General features: G+C 35.8%; 2 protein-coding genes across 9 annotated transcripts; both read left to right on the forward strand.

Moving 5' to 3' along the window:
- Positions 1–2,360: 2,360 nt before the first annotated feature.
- LOC112703497 (uncharacterized) lies at positions 2,361–17,177 on the forward strand. Of its 8 annotated transcripts, none has more exons than XR_011864157.1 (10): positions 2,424–2,855; positions 2,942–3,053; positions 3,203–3,247; positions 3,395–3,440; positions 3,882–3,948; positions 4,752–4,863; positions 4,975–5,056; positions 5,153–5,223; positions 10,220–10,358; positions 16,511–17,177. XR_011864157.1 is itself a non-coding variant. In XM_072199649.1 (9 exons), the coding sequence occupies exons 1-8, from the start codon at positions 2,782–2,784 to the stop codon at positions 5,188–5,190; spliced, it is 576 nt and encodes a 191-aa protein (XP_072055750.1). In that variant the 5' UTR covers positions 2,424–2,781; the 3' UTR covers positions 5,191–5,223; positions 16,511–17,177. The 8 variants fall into 8 exon arrangements, 5 of the variants coding, with proteins under 5 accessions (XP_072055751.1, XP_072055752.1, XP_025610754.1 ...); XR_011864158.1 differs by lacking the exon at positions 10,220–10,358 and having other exon boundaries at positions 16,511–16,632; positions 16,726–17,177; XR_011864159.1 differs by lacking the exon at positions 3,203–3,247 and having other exon boundaries at positions 2,361–2,855.
- On the forward strand, positions 7,803–12,921 carry LOC140174410 (uncharacterized). Its single transcript, XM_072198861.1, has 4 exons — positions 7,803–9,363; positions 10,234–10,358; positions 11,482–11,603; positions 12,777–12,921. Exons 1-4 carry the CDS (start codon positions 7,803–7,805, stop codon positions 12,919–12,921), a joined length of 1,953 nt encoding a protein of 650 aa, XP_072054962.1.
- Positions 17,178–20,654: the final 3,477 nt, after the last annotated feature.

The following is a 20,654-nucleotide window of genomic DNA, read 5'->3' on the forward strand; positions in this document are numbered from 1 at the left end:
ATATTCAATAATATATTTTTCAGGTAACGTAAAATTACGAACCATTTTTTTTTTTGAACTATTTTAAATCCTAAATCTTCTATTCTTCTTCTTCTTCCTCCCACTCTTTCTCCAACTCCTCTTGGCACCACCCTCACATTTTTTTGGGCCCTTTTTGTTGTCTCCCCTCTTGTATTTTTCATTATAAAGGCATATAAACATCCTCCCTCGACACATGTCACGCATGCAGCATCACATCTGACAATCGCAACCTGCGATTTAAGTCTGCCGACTAATAAAGCAACCTGTGTTTGTTGAGTTCCAAACGGTCAACACAACAAGTGTCTGTCTTTATAAAGGGACACGTTTCGAGGCTTGAATCTCTCTCCTTGACAAACGCAATCTTTGTTTTTTCTTTGTTGCAGCTTTTGATTTTTTCTATCTCAACCAAAACGTAACCTGCATTTTTTAGGTTACTGACTATGACTGATCCACATATATGGATTACACGCCATGCACCCACTAAACTACATATCACTATTTTTCCATTCATTAAAAAATTAATTTCTATAAAATTTTAAGATACAAAAGAATTCATATTAATTAAAAATAATTATCATTTTTAATTTCTTTTTGATTTATTTTTATTTAATTTACACTAGTCAAATTGCCATAGGGATATTCTTAATTTTTTATTATTATCGTAAAAACAAAACAAACATAAATAAAAAAAAACGGTGAATTTTTGGTGTAGAAAGGGTTACTTTTTATGGAAATAGATCTTTTTTTCTTCTAACACTTGAAAAAATAAAGTGTAATTTCTCACCTTTAATTTTATAAGTGGGATCAAAATTAAATAAGAGAGAGAACAATAAAGAGTGAAACTCCACTGGACATTATCTAATTTTTTTCACCCCTTTTTTACATGTGTAGAAATTCGGTGTACGCTATAACTAAGCCACAAGTGTTCTACTAAAAAGACAAAATCTGTCTTGGCTCGGTCTATCTGCAAGGATACTATAATACAACTCACGTGATGAGGTTGATAAACAAATATATTATTAGTAGTAATATGTTAGTATAATTGTGGGTTTATGGGCTTATAAGTTGGTTTTTTTAGGACAAAAGAGTGGCTTTACAGTAAAAGTTGCTAATGTTTTTTTGAAAAATTTACTTCTTCGATATTTATTTATGGCATTTTAAGTCCCTCTAAAATACTTTTTTTTGTCTTTTTAAAAAATATTTTGTTGGTTTTATCAGTTTGATATAGTAAAATATTTAAAGTTGTATTTTTTAGAGTAATTATTAACAGTCGTAATTAATCCTCAAATTTAAATATATATATTATTTTTTAAAAATATAAAAAATAAAACATTTAAAAAAATTTATTTATAAATTGAAAAATAATTAAAAAGATAAGTTAAGACTTTTAAGTTTTAACTATTTTTTTATTTGAAAATATTTCGTAAGTATCTAACCTACTATTGCAGAATATTTTGATTGTTAGAAATTAAAATAGGTTATTTTTAAATTTTATTAGATTAAAACTAAATTATAAAAAACATAAATATAAAAAATACATTATACGAGAGTATTTGATAACTCGGTGAAATTTTTATTTTAAAAATTTAGTCAATAAATTATTCGTGAGTTAAAGTTAAGACTTAAGAGAACATATTATAATTTACACTACAATTTTTGTAATTGTCATTGAGAAGAAGAAAACATTTCATGTAATTTCATTTTAAAATGAAAAAAAAATCACGAAAATGAATTAGAAATTCTTATTTTTTTTTTTTACTTTTTGAGAAATTTATTTTTTTTTTGTTTGAAAAGGTAGATAAAGAATCTATAACATATATATATAAATATATATATATATATATATACCAAAATTAAAATTACTTTGGCGTAATAATTTTGCTCCTAAAATATTTTTTGTTATATATATCTATCACAAATTTTGTTTACAATTTATTAAGTTAAAAAAATTTATTATCTTAAATAATTATTTTTATTATTTAGATAATATTTAAATAAATAAAAAATAAATATATATGTTAATTAATAGACTAAATTAACTATGAAGAGAGAAATTTTGTTTTTTGGATTTTATTGTCCTATATATATTATATAGAGAGAATTAAGAGAAAAAAAGGAAGAAAATAATAAATAATCTGTGAGAGTTAGCAATTTAGCATGTTTAAGCTTTTATTGTGTCTACGGGTATCTTTATTTTAAATTCATTCTTTTGTCCAAAAAATTAAAAAGGCTCAACTTACAAGCCCATAATTATACTAATATAATTACTACTAATACCTCACATTATTATAATTGTTTATGAGTTTCATCACGTGAAATTACATTATAGTAAGTTTGTAGACAGACTATGATAAATTTTGTCTTTTTTTTTTTAAATAAGACACTTATCACATAATTATATCATACACATCCTCTACTGCATAGTAGAATTCACCTAAAAATAAATAATAAAGAAAGAAAAGAGAAAAGGTATACCATATGCGTTAGCGTGTGCCGCAGAAATCAATCATGCTTTGGTTTCGGGTTTACACAATTCTATTCTTGTGGCAGCAGCTCAGCTCGCAGAATCCATCGCCATCTCATCAAAAGTTACCATTTGATTTTGGGGTTTGATTCATTCTATTTCCTTTTTAGTTACTGCTACCCCCTTTTCCTTTTGATGATCAAAGCTTTGGAGGTGTTGGTAGCTTTGAAATTCTTTCATCAGAAGTCTCTTCTGATTAATTTTGGTTTGAAGAGCGAACCCTTCATTCATCAGTGATGGACACAACAACAACGAGTAACTGGAGGGATCAACTGCACCCTGAAACCCGCCAACTCCTCCTCAACAATATGTAAGTCTAACGGTTTGTTTTCTTTTTCATGTTGCAATGGTTTGTGTCTTCTCTTCAATTCATGCCACTATCCTTTCATTTCACAGAATGAACAAGTTAAAAATCGGTCATCCTCTTGGTGATTATGATGAAGACCTTGAATTTCAAAAAATTGCTCATAGTATTGAGCAGAAAAGTTATGGTGGTGCTACAAACCAGGTAGCTTCATAATTTATTACAAGTCTCACATCTCTCAAAAATATAGTTTCTAGATAATTTATAAGTGCAGGATATTCCTAGCCCTGAGCTAGCTTTAGGGTTAAGTCAGGCCTATTCAATTTCAATTTTAATATAGTGTATCGATTCAGCTGCAGATGTTAATGCTCCATACCATCATTCCTGAGTGTAAAAGGGTACATTATAAGTCCCGCATCTCTCACTCCCTAAGCTAGCTTTTGGGGTTGAGTTAGGTCTATTCCATTTTAATTCTAATATAATTTGGTTTCCCTTTTTATTGACTCTTTCCCTTTACTAATTTCTATTGTGCTGCTTAATTTCAGGCTGATTATTTTGACGAAATAGCTTCTAAGCTTCTTTTGTTGGAGAGTAAGTTTCAGATTGTTGCTGTCAACTTCTGTATAGAATTCAATTACTAGGCCCTGGCACTAGCCCATTTCAGTTTTTTCAAGGATTCTTCACCTTCAAATTTTCTTGTTCTATGCTATTTCATAATCTATGTTGTAAATGCGGTGTAACCGTCTTGACCATCAACTTGCACATAGATTTGATTGTTTACCAAATTTTGTTCATTTGTGCATAGATTGATTTAGAAAATAGTGAATCTTTACTTTCATGTCCATGGCAAATGCATGACTCTATTGATTATCTAGATACTGTTTTGTTCTCATGATTCTAGTGCTTTAATTTATCATTTATTTCCTCCTTACAGTTTGGAATGATTTAATGTCTTATCATTTGTACCTCAGATAATGTAAATTTACTTATACCATTAACTGGAGCCTATTCATGTTGGCCATCCCTTTACAGAAGCAAGAGAAAGGGAATGGAGATCTCAGCTTCGCCCTGATTCCCGGCAAAGAATTGTCAACAAAATGTAAATTTCATCTTATGTTGTATTCGGTGATCCGAATAGCTTTCATTTTGCCTGCATTTGCACTTTGAAAGAAAAGTAGCCATAAATCATATTTCCTTGAGGTTTGTCATACGGAAATAATTTGATCACAAAGCGTGCATTTTAGTTGAGGAACTGAAGAAGATACAAATCAAAATATACAATATTTCCTTAACTTTGGATTGTTTGGTTGGAGGTTTGCTTCTGCAATCCTGTATATGTCACATCAAATAAGCAGCTACTTTAGGATAATATTATGCTTTTGGCTTCTATTTATTCTAAAGCACTTGGTCTTTTAAAAGAGATGTCCATTACTGCATTAATACTTATGGTTTGAGTAGCTTTGTTACATCAAGTTATTTCTGTTCCGTATATGCACTTTCCTTTCTTTAATTTTTAGGAGGATTTATAATCCTCTGTTCGCTTAATATTTTTCTCCCCCTTTGACTGAATAGATGTCTTCTAGTGAAAGCTGTAGCACTAATAAACTATATAAATTTCTAGTTTGATAGATCACAAGGTATTGTTAGCTCTTCATTCTCGTTTGAGTTTTGATATACCATTTTTCTATATTTTGTAACCTATACTTACCGTTGAAGGTAACAATTTCATCAATTCATTCATAATCTCTATATGAGCTTTAGCAAGCTAGTGCTGCTCCTAGTCTATATAGTGGACGACGAGCATGTTTCATTGATATTTTGACAATTGTGTTCTCTCCTTTGTGGATCTTAAAATATCAGTCACTTTGATCTAACTATGAAGCTACTCTGGTTTTCTTTCAGAATGGAAAAGATAGGAAGACATCTTCCTGTTAGTCGTCCAGAGGGATCACAAGAACTTTGGAAGATTGCCCGAAGGTTGGAGGAGAAGATTTTTGCAGCTGCATCCAGCCAGGTATATACTTACGAGTAACTGGCCTCATTGTCGTTTTCATTTATCATTATCTATGCGAACACATATATGGATGATGGAAGATTGATTGGATGTGGTTTCACCTTATTTCAGACTGATTACCTTAGAAAAATATCTTTAAAGATGCTTACAATGGAGACCATATACCAGGGACGCCATGAACATGCCAATCCAGGTAACTGATCTCTTTGGAAGGCAATAGTTCTTATTGCATGTAAAGTCGTTAATATTTCATGTTTTCCCTACACTACATGGTACAAATCCGAGGCAGAACCGGAGCAGGAGCCCAAGAATGCCGGCATGGACTGATGACTATCACATGGGCTAGCATTTGAAGCAACTGTAAGTTATAAGTTTTAACGGTTCAAATAGCTTTATGTTGCGTCTGGTTCAAATGGAATTGCATAACTGTTTTGCTCACCTTCTGTTTGGTATTTTGGTCATACTAAGTTTTTGTCAAGGGTCATTGAGGGTCAGTGTTTTATGTATTTAGAATTTTGTGAACATATTTACCTCTTGTTTTCTGTTCTTTTTATAAAATTTTGAAAATAGAAATCACTGAAAATAAAAATAAAAAATGAAAATGCAAATCAAACTCACCCTAAGTGCTGCGTTTACAATTTCAGCTTTAGACACCAATGATAATACTATCCTTGCTCTCTTATCTTTCAATTAAAATAAATTCGTCTTCTTGATCGAATATTATTTGACTTGATTTTTATGCAAACTATTGTCTAAATAGTTATTCCTTTTACTAAGTGTTTCCGATTTTCGATCGTGAATAGGGTTTGGGATGCAGCAGTTTCTCGCATTCACGAACAACTCCAATGCGATTGACAGTTCGTAATGGAGCATGTGCTTGTTTGAATTTTCAAACTTTGATGTACATGTATCAATACTCGTTTTTTTTATTTTTTGCTCTCTTTTAGTCTTTACAATTACATACACAAAAAATTTGTACACAAATTTTTTTTGTAAAAAAATTATGTTTTTTTTGCTAATTTTAAGACTTTGGTCTCAAAATTTCTTAGTTAGAATATGAAATACTTACCATATCAACTAATTTCGTATTTATTATTATTATATAATAAAAGAATAAATTAATAATAATTTTTTTTCTATTAATACACTAATTGTAAATAATTTTCAAAGCATCCTCACTTTCGATTAAAATTTTAAAATACAAACAAAAATTCATAATAATTAAAAAATTATCTCTTTTTTGTTTCTTTCTAATTTCTTTTTTATTTAAATTAATGTAGGAAATATTTTTATATTTATGGTTGTCTAAAAAAGCAAATATCAAATAAAAAGTAAAATATGTTGTTTGTTTTTAAAATTTTTTAAAAATTTTAAAATATTTTTAAAATTTAATTTGATTTTAGCATTTAAATATTCTTATATATTTTAAAAAATTTAATTTTAATGCATTGACTGTGTAAAATATTTTATATAGGTGTATAGTTACATTCGTTTTTTGAATACCAATTCACGCTGTCAATAAAATTAGTGACGGAGCCATGTTAATCGGAAGGAGACAATGCCCCCAAATTAATAATTTGTACATACCAAGTTTTTAATTTTTTTGTTTTATCCCTTTTTAATTTTCAATTTTTCTCTCCTCTTAACTTATATTCCTCTTAACTTATATTTTTCATGTTGGTTTCTCCCAAAAAGAAAAAATTTAGCTCCGTTCCTGAATGAAATTAATAATTATTTTTGATGTATTACATAATTAAATTTTATTTTAAATCCAAATTTATATTTCACTTTTGTCATCATCTTCTTTCTTTTTCGTTTCTTTTGTCTCTAATTCTTCTGTTATTACCACCTTTTTTCTTCTCACAACACAAATTACCACATAGCATGAACCTAATAATACAAATTCCAGACACACATATATCTTGTTAGAGAATTATTAGAATTAATTAGTATCGTATTAGTATCGTATTAGTATCGTTTATATTTATAGCATATCTGTATATTAATTGTAAGATTCTATGTCTTTATTACGTTGATTCATCTAACACCTATAAATACCCCTTGTATAGTGTACATTTCATCAAGCTGAATAATACACTTTTCAGATTCCTCTCCTTAGTCTCTTGTTTCTAACATGGTATCCAGAGCTTAGGCATTTTTTTTTTCAATGAATTTTCGTTCATAGACTTATTGATTTTCCCTTTCCGGCTGTCATCTTTGGCCTCCTTTTTGGTTGCCTTTTTGACGCTTTGGTTCGTCACTCCCATACCCATCTTGTTCGTCTTGTCGCCGTTCTTCCATAGCAACCAAAAACGCCGCCATCCGCCTCCAGACGCGCCTCCACGCGCCGCCTCAAGACGCTGCCACGACTAGGTTGCTCTCCCTTCCAGCTTCCACCCGTGCCCCTTTGCCCTCATTTTTCTCTGTGATTCCGACACTTTGGTTCGTCACCTCCGGCATCATTGTAATCTTCTCTTCGCCGGCTTTCCAACGCCGACAACATCGCCACCAGACTCCACCGGACGCGCCGTCACGCGCCGCCGGAAGTAAGCTGGCCACCTGTGTAATTTGGTCTTCCAGAGTCTCAGCAGCCGTTGATCTCGCACGCCAATCCAACGTTCCTGGTTGTGCCACGTGTCGCGACCACGCTTTCCCTGCAGACCCGCATCACCCGACCCGAACCGTGCCGCTCGACCCGTGTCTCCACCTCACTGCCAGCGTGGCCCTCCCTCCTATCAGGTGCTGACACGTGTCCTCATTTGCTGACGTGTCTGCTGACGTGGCGCTGACGTGTCTGCTGTCGTGGCACTGATGTGCCGGACAAGTGGGACCCTCCCTAAGATTTTTGGGTGAGCTCTTTCCGATTCCGCGCTCCGTTTTCTCATTTTCTGCCCCGAATTTGCAGTTTTCTTCTTTCCTTTGCTATTTCTTCTATTACTATGGATAAACCGGATGTCTTTCAGCCTATCCCTGTTATCCTTAATGGCTCCAACTATGCACATTGGGTTGAAGCTATGCGGGGATTTCTTAAAGGGCGCAAATTATGGCGATATGTGACTGGTGATATCGCTTGTCCTGTTAAGCCAACTGTGTCCGACAACTCTAAAGATGGTGCCTCCAAATCTAAGGAGGATGCTGAGAAGGAAAAGGACTATGTAGAGAAATTGGAAGATTGGGATAGTAAAAATCATCAGATTATCACTTGGTTCCGCAACACTTCTACTCCTGGCATTCATTTACAGTTTGGGTGTTTTGAAACTGCTAAAGAGGTATGGGATCATTTGGCAAAATGTTACACTATTTCTGATCTCTCTCATCAGTACCAACTGCTTAAGGAACTTCATAGCCTTAAGCAAGAACGTGGCCAAGCAGTTTTTGATTTTCTTGCTCAGATGGAGATTATTTGGGATCAGTTGACCTCTTGTGAGCCTCTTCTTAAAGATCCCGCTGATGCTAAGGCATATGAGGATTATCGAAACCGGACACGTCTCATCCAATTTCTGATGGCACTTACTGATGACTATGAGCCGGTCAGGGCTTCTCTTCTTCATCAGAATCCCTTGCCTAATCTTGAAGATGCTCTTCCTCGTCTCAAGTCTGAAGAAACGCGCTTGGGATTGCTTCGTTCTAAAAGTGAAACTGTCTTTGCTGCCACCGACAGAAAGGGCAAAATCTGTCGCAACTGTAACCGACCTGGGCATTCCTTCTCTGACTGTCCTTCTATTGAATGTCGTAAGTGCAAACAAAAAGGTCACATTGGCTCCAACTGCCCGAAACTATTCTGCCATTATTGTAAGCTCTCGGGTCACTTGATTGCTACCTGTCCTACTCGACCACCACGTTCAGATCAGAACAAGTATCAACCTCGTCCCAACAACTCTACTGCTGCTGCTGCTACTGAGTCCACCTCTTCCACATCTCACAACACACCTTCTGTCTCTCCATCAGATATTGAAACCCTTTTTAAGCAACTTTTCTTTTTTTCTGGTAATAGCCCCGCTACTCTTTCAACACCTCCAGGTAATTCTAAATGGTATTTTGACTCTGGTTGTTTCAATCATATGTCTCCTCTGCATCATCTTTTTTCGTCGTTGTCTCCCACTACAAATGCACCTTCTGTCAACACTGCTAATGGTTCCCTCTTGCATGCAACACATCACGGGATTATTTCACAGTCCAATATTCATCTTCCTGATGCTTATTTTATTCCAAAATTAAATTTTAATCTTATCTCTGTCGGTCAACTTGTTGAACTCGGTTTTGATGTCATTTTTTCTATTTCTGGTTGTCGTGTACATGATCGTCGGACGGGAAAGATCATCGGGACTGGCTGTAAGGTCGGACGCTTATTTGAGCTCGAGAACCTTTATGTTCCCTCTACAAATCTCTATGCTGTTTCCTCTCCATCTACTCTTCACCTGTGGCACCGTCGCCTTGCCCATAGCTCCTTAGGAAAATTGCGTCCTCTTATCTCTACGGGTGTTTTAGGTCAAGTTCAAAGTGAGTCTTTAGATTGCATTTCTTGTCGCACAGCAAAACAACCTGCGTTATCCTTTAATAATAATTCCTCTATTGCATGCTCTCCTTTTGATCTTATTCATTCTGATGTTTGGGGCCCCGCTCCTACCGCTTCTATGGGAGGGGCTCGATATTTTGTCGTCTTTATTGATGATTATTCACGTTTTACTTGGGTTTATTTGATGACTAATCGTTGTGAATTGCCTCAGATTTACATTAACTTTGCCACTATGGTTCGAACTCAGTTTTCAAAAGTCATTAAAATTTTCAGACGTGATAATGCTATGGAATATCGTGACTCCAAACTTTTAAATTTTCTCGCTGAACAGGGTACTTTGTCCGAGTTTTCTTGTCCTGGTACCTCTCAACAAAATGGCAGAGCTGAGCGTAAACACCATCATATTCTTGACTCTGTCCGTGCGATGCTTGTTTCCTCTTCCTGTCCTGAGCGTGTTTGGGGTGAAGCCGTTCTCACTGCTGTTCATGCTATCAATAGACTCCCTTCTTCTGTTCTTGGTAACACTACTCCCTTTGAGCGTCTTTATCGTACTTCTCCCGATTACAGTTCCCTCCATGTTTTTGGTTGTGTCTGCTTTGTCCTTCTTCAGCCTCATGAACACAATAAGCTTGAACCTAGGGCTCGCATGTGTTGTTTTCTTGGTTATGCTTCTGAACATAAGGGTTATCGTTGTTGGGATCCTATTTTTCGCCGTATTCGTATATCTCGTCATGTTGTCTTCTGGGAGCATAACATGTTCTCTAGTTTTTCCTCTTTTGAGTCCATTCCTTCTACTCCGTCACCATTTTTTACTAACCCAAATGTTGATCTTTTCCCTAGTGATGATACTACAGGGTCTATCCCAACTCCACCCCTCGAGGCTCCTGCTCCACCGTCTTCTCCATCTCCTGATGACTCCAGACCGGATGGCGATCCCACTCATACCGTCATGCCTCCTCCTCCCACTCGTTCTTCTCGGGTAAGAAATCCACCTCCTCATCTTTCTTGATTATCATTGCTTTTCTACTATTCTTCATCAACATGAACCTAAGTCATTCAAAGAAGCCTCCACAAATCCAAATTGGCAAAAAGCAATGCAGGAAGAAATACAGGCTCTTGAACAAGCACATACTTGGGATTTGGTTGATCCTCCTTCTGATCAGGAAGTTGTGGGCAATAGATGGGTCTACAAGATCAAGACTCGCTCTGATGGTTCTATTGACCGTTATAAGGCTCGCTTGGTTGCTTAAGGTTGCACGCAAGAGTATGGTATTGATTATGAAGAGACTTTTGCTCCTGTTGCTCGCCTTACATCTGTTAGAGCTCTCCTTGCCATTGCTGCAGTTAAAAAATGGTCTCTCAGTCAGATGGATGTGAAGAATGCATTTCTTAATGGGGACTTGAAACAGAAAGTCTATATGAAACCACCTCCGGGATATCCTTGTCCTTCTCGTAAGGTTTGTCTCCTTCGCAAGGCGCTCTATGGACTTAAGCAAGCCCCTCGTGAATGGTTTGACAAGTTTAGCTCTACCATATGCGATCTTGGTTTCACTTCTAGTCCTCATGAGAATGCTATCTTCATTCGTAAAAGTGAACGAGGAGTTGTCCTTCTACTTTTATATGTTGATGACATGATCATTACTGGAGATGATGTTGACGGTATCTCTGAACTGAAGACCTCACTTCACCATACCTTTGAGATGAAAGATCTTGGTTCTCTCAGCTATTTTCTTGGTCTCGAGGTCATCTCCACAGATGATGGCATCTATCTCTCTCAGGCTAAGTATGCTTCAAATCTTCTTGCTCGCGCTGGGATTACAGATAGTCGCACTGAGTCTACTCCTATTGAGCCTAATGTTCGATTTACTCCTATGGATGGCACTGCTTTGGATAATCCGACTCTCTATCGACAGTTAGTTGGTGGTCTCGTCTACTTGACTGTCACCCGACCAGACATTGCCTATCCAGTTCATGTTCTCAGCCAGTTCTTGTCAGCTCCTCGTACTACTCACTATGCAGTAGTTCTGCGCATTCTTCGCTACGTCAAAGGCACTCTATTTCATGGCCTTTATTTTTCTGCTCATTCCTCTTTGACACTACAGGCATACTCCGATGCTGATTGGGCTGGCGATCCCACTGATCGTCGTTCCACTACTGGTTACTGTTTATTCCATGGCGACGCTCTCATTTCTTGGCGTGCTAAGAAGCAGACCTTCACCGCTCGGTCAAGCACAGAAGCTGAATACCGTGCCCTCGCTGACACCACTGCTGAGGTTCTCTCGGTTCGTTGGCTTCTCGAAGATCTGGGTGCTCCTCAGTCCTCTCCTACTGATGTTTTTTGTGATAACCGCAGTGCTATTCAGATTGCCCATAATGATGTGTTTCATGAACGCACCAAACACATTGAGATTGATTGTCATTTTGTTCGGCAACGAATTCTCATTAATGCTATTCGTCTCATTGCTGTTGGAACACTGGATCAGACTGCTGATATCTTCACGAAAGCTCATCATCCGACTCATTTCCGGACTTTGTTATCCAAACTCAAGCTGGTATCCTTAGCACCCACTTGAGTTTGAGGGGGGATGTTAGAGAATCATTAGAATTAATTAGTATCGTATTAGTATCGTATTAGTATCGTTTATATTTATAGCATATCTGTATATTAATTGTAAGATTCTATGTCTTTATTACGTTGATTCATCTAACACCTATAAATACCCCTTGTATATTGTACATTTCATCAAGCTGAATAATACACTTTTCAGATTCCTCTCCTCAGTCTCTTGTTTCTAACATATCTTATAAATTGACCTAAGTTTCACTATACTATAATCGGCTTGCATCAACATGGAGGAGTGTCAATATGTGAGTTGATGATGCAATAAAACTTAGTAGTGGTTTATGTGGTAGTTGGAGAAGAAGGTAGTATGTTAAAAATTGGAGAATAGAGAAAGAAAACGAAGGACCAAGAAGAAAAAAATAAGGATAAAATTGAAATGAAAAAGTTGTTGGAATTAATATTTGAATAAATGACTATTTGTACCCATGAAAGATGAAAATGCTGACATATGTATCCATATTAGATTGAAACTGAACTTGTACCCACGCAAGATGCTTTTCGTGTGACAAGTACCCTGTCTTGGATATGCACTTGCTTCGTGATTATCCGACCCTATATGGCACTTCAACCATCCAAAGCGTTATCTATGTAGAAATAACCATTGGTATATGATCGTTTGATAAGGTTTTACTCCTCAAATCGAAACCCTAGCAACTTATCTTCCCCAATTTGAACCATACCTCAAAAATCGAATCTTGTTAAATTTCATATAGTGTCAAGTGCACCCACAGTTAGAAAGAATTATCTCGTAAGCCCCGAAATGTCTGTGCGCAGATTAAAATCTGCTGCAAATGATGGAAGTCGCAGTAGTTCTTCAAGTTCGAAGAAGATGAAGGAGAACAAGTTCGACGACAGATGCTTCTGTGGGAGGGAGGTTGCGTTGATGGAGTCTGGCACGATGACAAACCCTAATAGATGATTCATCAGATGTCCTCTATGGGCGGTAATGGCCATGCACTGTTATTGTTGAGGTGAGAAATTTATTTTTGAATTTCAGTTGACATTTGGGTGTGTTTCTTTTTTTTTTCATATAAGAGACTGCAAATACTTTGTGTGGGTGGATGAAATCGAAGAAGGATGGGGCCTAGCAAGATCTTTAGCTAAAAGAAATTTGGAGCATTCTTATGCAAGGCATGAAAATTGATTGACTATCACTGCAGTTGGAAAAAATCAGCAAGCATCCTTAATGACAGCTAGGAAAATAGACAAATTTAGGGGTGAAATTAGGGGAATTAAAGTGTTGCTTTCAACCATTGTGTTGGGGGTAGTATTTTGTTTATTTTTTGAGTTGTATATTTGGTGATGAAAATATAAGATTTGTATAATTTGGGATTTTTGTTAACCATGAGATAGTGGATTTTTTTTATCTTGGCATGACATGATGTCTAAGTCATCCTTACATGGTTTTATTTTTTTTATTTCTGATACATTGACATAGACGCCCATGCTTTTAACTTGTTGTTGCCATCTAAATTGATTTTGATAAATTTTATCTTTAGATAATGCCATTTTAAATGCACATCAATCTCTCTTTTCTTCTTAAACTGAATCTGTAACATAGGAACCTGATGGTTTTGGTTTTCAAACCCATGTTTCTTCCAAAATTAGATCAAGGTGATGTTAGAAGAGTGATAAAATTAACAATATGTTGGAAAAAACTTATATATAGATACTGCAAGTTCCATTGATTGTCAAAAATAATAGTCATCACATAAACCAAAGAAGGCAAGTATTGACAACTTACAGCACATCCTCAAAACCAGCATAACTAACTCTACCCTTAAACAGACCATGAAAATGCATAACAAAATATAAGAGTCTTGTATCTCTCTTTAGTATACCAAAACAACAAAAGGCAAGCATAAGTAGTCTACGAGCAATGTTGGGTATATGAAAATACGAAAACATAATAGTCTAAGAGGAACAAATTCCTCTCTTGTGAACGTCCAAAAACACATTAGAACACATAGTCTATGAAATTCGGGTTGAGTTACTGCTGCCGCTTGAGACACACTTTTTTGCTCCGTTTAATGCACATATCCTGCCTTAACCTCTGCCTTGACCTCTACCTCTAATAGATGTGCCTCAGCCTCTAGCACTTGGATTCACACCAGGTGTGAGCATGAACTGCATGAACTGTGTGGTTGTCCCTGCACTAGCACCTTACAGTGAGGTGTAGTTTGAGAGTTGTGTGTGGAAGGGGTTGTAGATGGATGGTTAGAAGACGGTGTAGGTGTTTGCAGTGTTTGTGCAGTCGGAGGAGGTCGCCTAACACTTCTCCTTTTAACTTGTTTTTTGGTTGTTGCATTGTTTGTTGGAGGTTGTGGTTGTGAGCTTGTTGGCAGCGACATCAGTTGAGGTTACTAAATTCTAAAAAACAAACAAATCAGATGTGTGACAAGTTAAACAAGAAAACTTAACTAATTGAGTAAGGCATTGCACTTACTTGTGCAGCGTGTGGTGTTGCAGAACCATTTCTCTCTTTAGTTGCTGCTGCTTCAGCATCTGCAGCATCTAAGGTCTCCTCCCAGTATATTTCAGCCATCATATTCTCATCCTCATCACCTGCAGGCACTTGCAATGCAGCACTCCCTTCACCCATTGCTTTTTTTTTTCTTCTTATAACTTCTCTTATTGTGACTAGCCTACGAAAAAAAGTACTCATTATAAGTTCAACATGAATTTCAGGTGGAACTCGAGTTCCACAGTATGATCACAGGATTCAATAACTCTAGAATTTGAATAATTTTAGGATTCAATAATTCAATAATTTTAGGATTCTAGAATTGAACTCACATATCTGGAGGCAGTATTTGTAGACAATAATTTTGATCCTCCTCTTTGTTCTATGAGAGTCACTCTTATTAGTAGGGCCATCATTTCTCTTATCTCTCTTGGTTGTTGGTCTTCCAATTGGCTTTCTATACTGTGGTGGCAAAATGGGTAGGGTGTCAAGGTGCTCCCAGAACTCCTGGCTTGGAAGCATTGAAAACTGATACGCTATATTGTATGCACCCATGGTGAGCCAGTTATGTGCATACTCTTTGGGTCTTCTATTTTGGTAAGCTAAAGCAGCATAGGCATGTCTACATGGTAGTCCAGTTAGTTGCCAAAGTCTACAACTGCATGTACCTTTGCCCAAATCCATACTCATCTTCATGAGCAGACATTGCACTTCATACACATTTTCTACGTCATCTTCGATAAGAAGAGGCCTCCATTTGTTGCTCTCTCTCTCTCTCTTTTCTCTTTCTAATCTACTCTGTCAGGTTAGGACTAACCTTCCGCTATACCCAAGCAAAGCTTTTTTATTCCTTGCCATAATCCTCATTACATAGCATCTCACTTCCTCCAACATGGTAATTATTGGTTTTTCCCTCCTCCAACATGGTGATTATCAGTTTTCCCCTCATCTTTTTCACCTTGGCATTAAATACCTCGCATTTTTCGTTTGTGTAATTGTCCATCTTAGGGTATTCACTAAAATGAGATCTGCTCTATTATTTTGGACCAGTCTTGTCCAAGTATTCTCAAGCCCCAGCATTAATCTTCTTTAGCCTATCCATGGTAGCATTGAAGTCTTGTGTTGTGGTTGCCTTATTGCATAACCACATACATATTTTCAACTGTAAGTCACTCTATTTTTTGCAAAAATTTTGCCATATATGCATAGCACATAATTTGTGGTTGGCATTTGGGTATATTTCTTGCACGGCAAGTATTAACCCCAGTAAGTATACAGTAAAATAAACAGCTCAAGAAGAATTCAATAAATTCAACATGTACATTCAAAGGGAATTCAATAAGAATTCAATAAGTAACTATTTGGGTTCACTAATCAGATTTCAATAATTATCTAACAATTTTGTATCTAAACTAGATTTCAATAATCATGTTTCATTGAGTATCTAGATCAGAGTTTAATAAGTCCATAAACCAAACTATTTTTGAAAGACTTAAATCAGATCTCAATAGTCGTATTTCATTGAGTATCTAAATCAGAGTTCAACAAGTCCATAAACCAAGCTTCAAGAAAGACCTAAATCAGAAGCTAATAATCATATTTCATTGAGTATCTGTAGCAGAGTTCAACAAGTGCATAAACCAAACTTCAAGAAAGACCTAAATTAGAATGCAATAATTATCTAAACAAGGCTCAACGATAACCTAAATCATAACCAAATTAAGTCCCAATAACATACATCAATAATTATCTAAATCAGAATTCAATAAGTTCCCTAAGCTAGATTTCAATAATACCCTATATCAGATTTCAATTAGTACATGAATCTGATATAATGAAACATCTGCATATCTAACATGAAGTTAAACCTGTTTGCCTGAAAATCTTTCACATTGATGAGCGGATATTTTATACGCTTTTTTATGTTATTTTCTTAGTGTTTTCGGTATGTTCCATTAAGTTTTATGATATTTTAGTAGGTTTTAATGCAAAATTCACTTTTTGGATACTACTTTGAGCTTTTGTGTTTTTATCATGACTTTAGGTGATTTTTGGGTGATTCTAGCAAGTTTTGAAAAAGTCTGATTCAGAGGCAAAGAAAAGACAATAGATGCTATCAGATCCTGACCTCCATGTATTCAAACGTGTATTTCTGGAGCTACAGAGGTTTAATTGATGCATTCTTAACGGCATTGAAAAGCTAACTTTTAGAGCTTTCTATCAATATATAATAGTCTATACTTTGCTTTGAAAATGAAGGCCCAAAATAGGTGTTGAATGCCCAAATTACCCTTTTTTTAGCGTTCAACGCTCCAAGATGATCAAGGCTGGCGTCGAACGCCCATACCCAGTGTTCAATGCCACAAGGGGAGCAAGGAAGCAGTATATTCACTTGTTAGTGGGCGTCCAATTCCCACTCCTTCAAGTCAGAAGCCAAGCTCAACCCAAACACTCACCAAAGTGGGTCTGGAAGTGGATTTTTGCACCTTTAGCTTAGCTTATTTCATTATTGTAATTTCTAATTATTAAGTTTTCTCTTTAAGTCTACTCATTAGTATTTATAAGGGGAGATCACTAACATTTGGGATCCCCACCACATTCGACTTTTACTCAGTTTATTCTCTGTACAATATGAGCAACTAAACCTCCTAGGTTAAGGTTATGAGCTCTGCTAATTCCTATAAATTAATACAATTACTTTTCTATTTCAATGAATGTGTGATTTTATTCTATGATGCTGTTGAGTTAAGAAATTAACTAACATAATTGATGATGACAAACATTATTTTTATTGGGTTAACTACCCAATTAGTGCTGATTATTTTTTATTAAGTGATGCAGGCCACATTTATCAAATATAGCAGAAGCCCAATTTGGAATAAACTGAAACAGCAAGTGGACTATTTAAACAAAGTAAGCCCAAAGAAAACAAAGCAAAGAAATCAGATGGGCTAAGTGGACATAGCTAACCCGAAGTCCGAATTGATCTCTCAAGCTAATCCCTCTAAAGTGCTTCCACCAAAGCAACATTCACCTTTTTCTTTCGGTCAGACACAGTGAAAAGAGAGAGAACTTTGTTCCTCTTGCTAGTTTCATCAAAGAAGAAAGAAAGAGAGAGCTTAATTAGAAAGGCAAAAGTCTAATCACCCAAATCTAACCATCTTAGGCTAAGTTAGAAGTTAAAGGTGATTTGTTTCCTCTTGCATGCATTTTACTTTCCTCTCTTCTTCTCCAATTCTCTGTCAATCTAATTTGGGATACATGGAAAAAGTGATTTCTGATAATCACTGCTGTAAATCAATGGCCAAATTTGTTTTTTGGGGACAACATTGCAGCTCAAGGGTTCAGATCTGGGTTTACCATTGAAAATATTTTTCTTTGCTATCCTGAAGCTTTCAGTCAAGAAAGAAGGTCAGAACCAAAGTTCCTAATTTGAGAATAAAAGTAAGTTAGTAGCACACAGCTCGAGGAGTTGACTTGGTAGAGAGCAACTCAGCAACATGCAAGGACATACAAAAGACAATTTTTTCATTGTTCTGAAGCAAGGAGAGAGAACCTGTGTTTGGATGTTTATATTCTGAGAAGAGTTCTCTGAAGAAGTTTACCAACTTGGACAGTACTTCCTAGTAAAAGGAGAATTCCACCAGAATGAGGAACCAAATCAGAGGCAAGCTAATCTAGTTCATCACATAACAAAGAGGCTGTTGAAGCATTAATCTCCTTGATATTTTACAGATTGTAATTTTCTTTTCAATGTTTATCTTTCTGTAATTTCTTGAGGTAAAAGGCTGAATGAGAGAGTTCTTGAAAGAGCCTAAAAGTGGAAAGAGGCAGAGAGAAATACTTGAGTAAAAAGCCTAGAGTGATTTCATATTTCTTTAGGTTGATTCTATGTCTTACATCTTGTACTAGTGAGGTATCCCTTTCTTAGTTGGGTTAGCACTAAGAGTGAAGAGTTAGGTATTAGCATAGTGATGACTCCATATTTGATGATGATTTTTTTTAGAATTGAATGAATTTTCATCACATAAACTTGCACTTATTCCCTTGAATAGCATGCTTTTGAACTTTCCTCCCAAATTGTGCTTGATTATGAAAATATGCTCTTTTGTATCTAATTTGATCTATTTTATTCCATTTGCCTTCCATTCGATGCCTTGATGTTGTTTGTGAGTGATTTCAGGTGTATAAGGTAGGAATGGGTTGGAGAAAATGGAAGAAGAGCATGCAAAGTGGAGGAAACATGAAGAATTAAAGGAGACGAGTTCAGAGACGTGTGCGTACGTACAGCTACTTGAGCGTATGCACAGCTACCCAATCAGAGCGCGTGGATCATTTTGAGTGCATCGCGCGTCCAACCAGGCATCGCCTAGTGTGCGTGCGCACAGCTACTTGTGCATACGCATAAGACGGGATTTTCGCAAAGTGTGTGGACACACACGTCTGTGCATCCGCACAAGTGTCCGCGCATGAATTCATTTAAAAGGCACGTGACTCGCGATTTGGGGGCTTTGGAGGCCCATTTCTGAAGTCTTTTAGCTTATATTGGACGGGAAATGAAGGACATAACATAGCATATCATTAGTATAGTTTAGGAGTAGTGGTAGGAAGCTTTTAGTTTAGTTTTTCTCTAAGTTTTACATCATCTCTATTAGGGTTTATAGTAGGGTTCTACATTCAAGTGCCATTTCTATTTTTGATCTTGGATTTTGCTAGCTTCCATTGTAAGTATTCTCTTGTTATTACTCTTTATAGTTAGGTTGTCATTACTCTTTCTTCTAATTCAAGTTATAGTTCAATTTTATTTCTCTCTTGCAAATTCAATTTCTTGTTGATGAATTTGATGTTTGAAGTTTGTTTCATGCTTTCTTGTGTTATTCTTGTTGATTGAGATCAATTGTTGCTTTTAGTTTCAAGCTTTTTCTCATTTTTTTCATGTTTAAGGTTTTTGCCCACCAAGTTTTTGACAAAATGTCAAACATGGTTTTAGGCTAAATTTTTGGCTCTTGGCTTGGGAAAGTGAGCAATTGGGTTCCTAGAGTTGGAATGTCCAACATTTAGTTTCAATTCTTGGATTGTTAATTGTTCTTGTTCCCACTAACGCTAATTTGTTGCTAAGGCAATTAGCAAGTAATTTAGGATTTATAGGTTGAGAACACTTATGCTCATTTAACTTACTTTCCGATGTGAGGGTTGATCAAGTGAGACTAATCCATCATAATTGTCATAGTTGTGGTTCCAACAAGAAAAGGACCCTTAGCTCACTCCAAGCAAGCAAGACTCTTTTTATGCTTCCAATCTTTCATACACTTCTATGTTAATCTCTTTTATACTTTACTTGTTTATATTACATAATCGGTTCTTTAATTTCTTCATTAGTTCAATCATTACAATTTTGCATGTTCTTTTATTACTTTATATATTTATTTCTTCATTTACAATTCCTTGATCACTACAACCAGAATTGCACACTCATTGTTCTAAAGTACTCCTTAGGAGACGACTCGGGAGCTAAATACTCTCAGTTTTGAATTTATTTTTATTGTGACTATCTTTTGGGATTGAAATTTGATTATTGGCCAATTGTTGGGTTTGGAACTATACTTACAACGCCAATCTTATTTTGAGATAAATTTCGAACCTGCTTTAGGCCTTCTGTCACATAGCCAAGTCAAGTTAGGTTAGAACTTGATAAGAAAAGGATTGTGTCAATTCTGTGAAATTGCTGTATGTAATACTTTAACTATAGTGGAAATTCTACCACTGTTATGGTGGAGACTGGATGTAGGTTGCATTGCACAAGGCAACTGAACCAGGATCCATGATGGTGTTAGCTTCTCTCTTCCCTATTCTATTATATTTTCTGATATTCATGAGACAGAACGAAATTGTCTCATAAATTTTCTGCTGCTGAGTTCAAACAGATTCATATTGAAAGTTTATAAGTTAAGCCTTATATCGTTAAAGCAAAAAAAGGTCATAGATTCAACCCCCCATTCTCTAAGCCTTCTACAACCTTCAGATGCATTGTCATTCTTCATCCTTATGAATCTCAATTCTACATGAGTTCTTTACGAGTCCTGACCCGGATAGTATTGAGCTGCATCTTGAGGATGCATCATGGGTTCCAATAAAATTATTTGGATTAATGGGGTATGTGACATATAACCTCGTTAGTCAGGTGCAAT

This window comes from Arachis hypogaea, chromosome 7 (genome assembly GCF_003086295.3).
Source record: "Arachis hypogaea cultivar Tifrunner chromosome 7, arahy.Tifrunner.gnm2.J5K5, whole genome shotgun sequence".
Taxonomy (NCBI): Eukaryota; Viridiplantae; Streptophyta; class Magnoliopsida; order Fabales; family Fabaceae; genus Arachis; species Arachis hypogaea.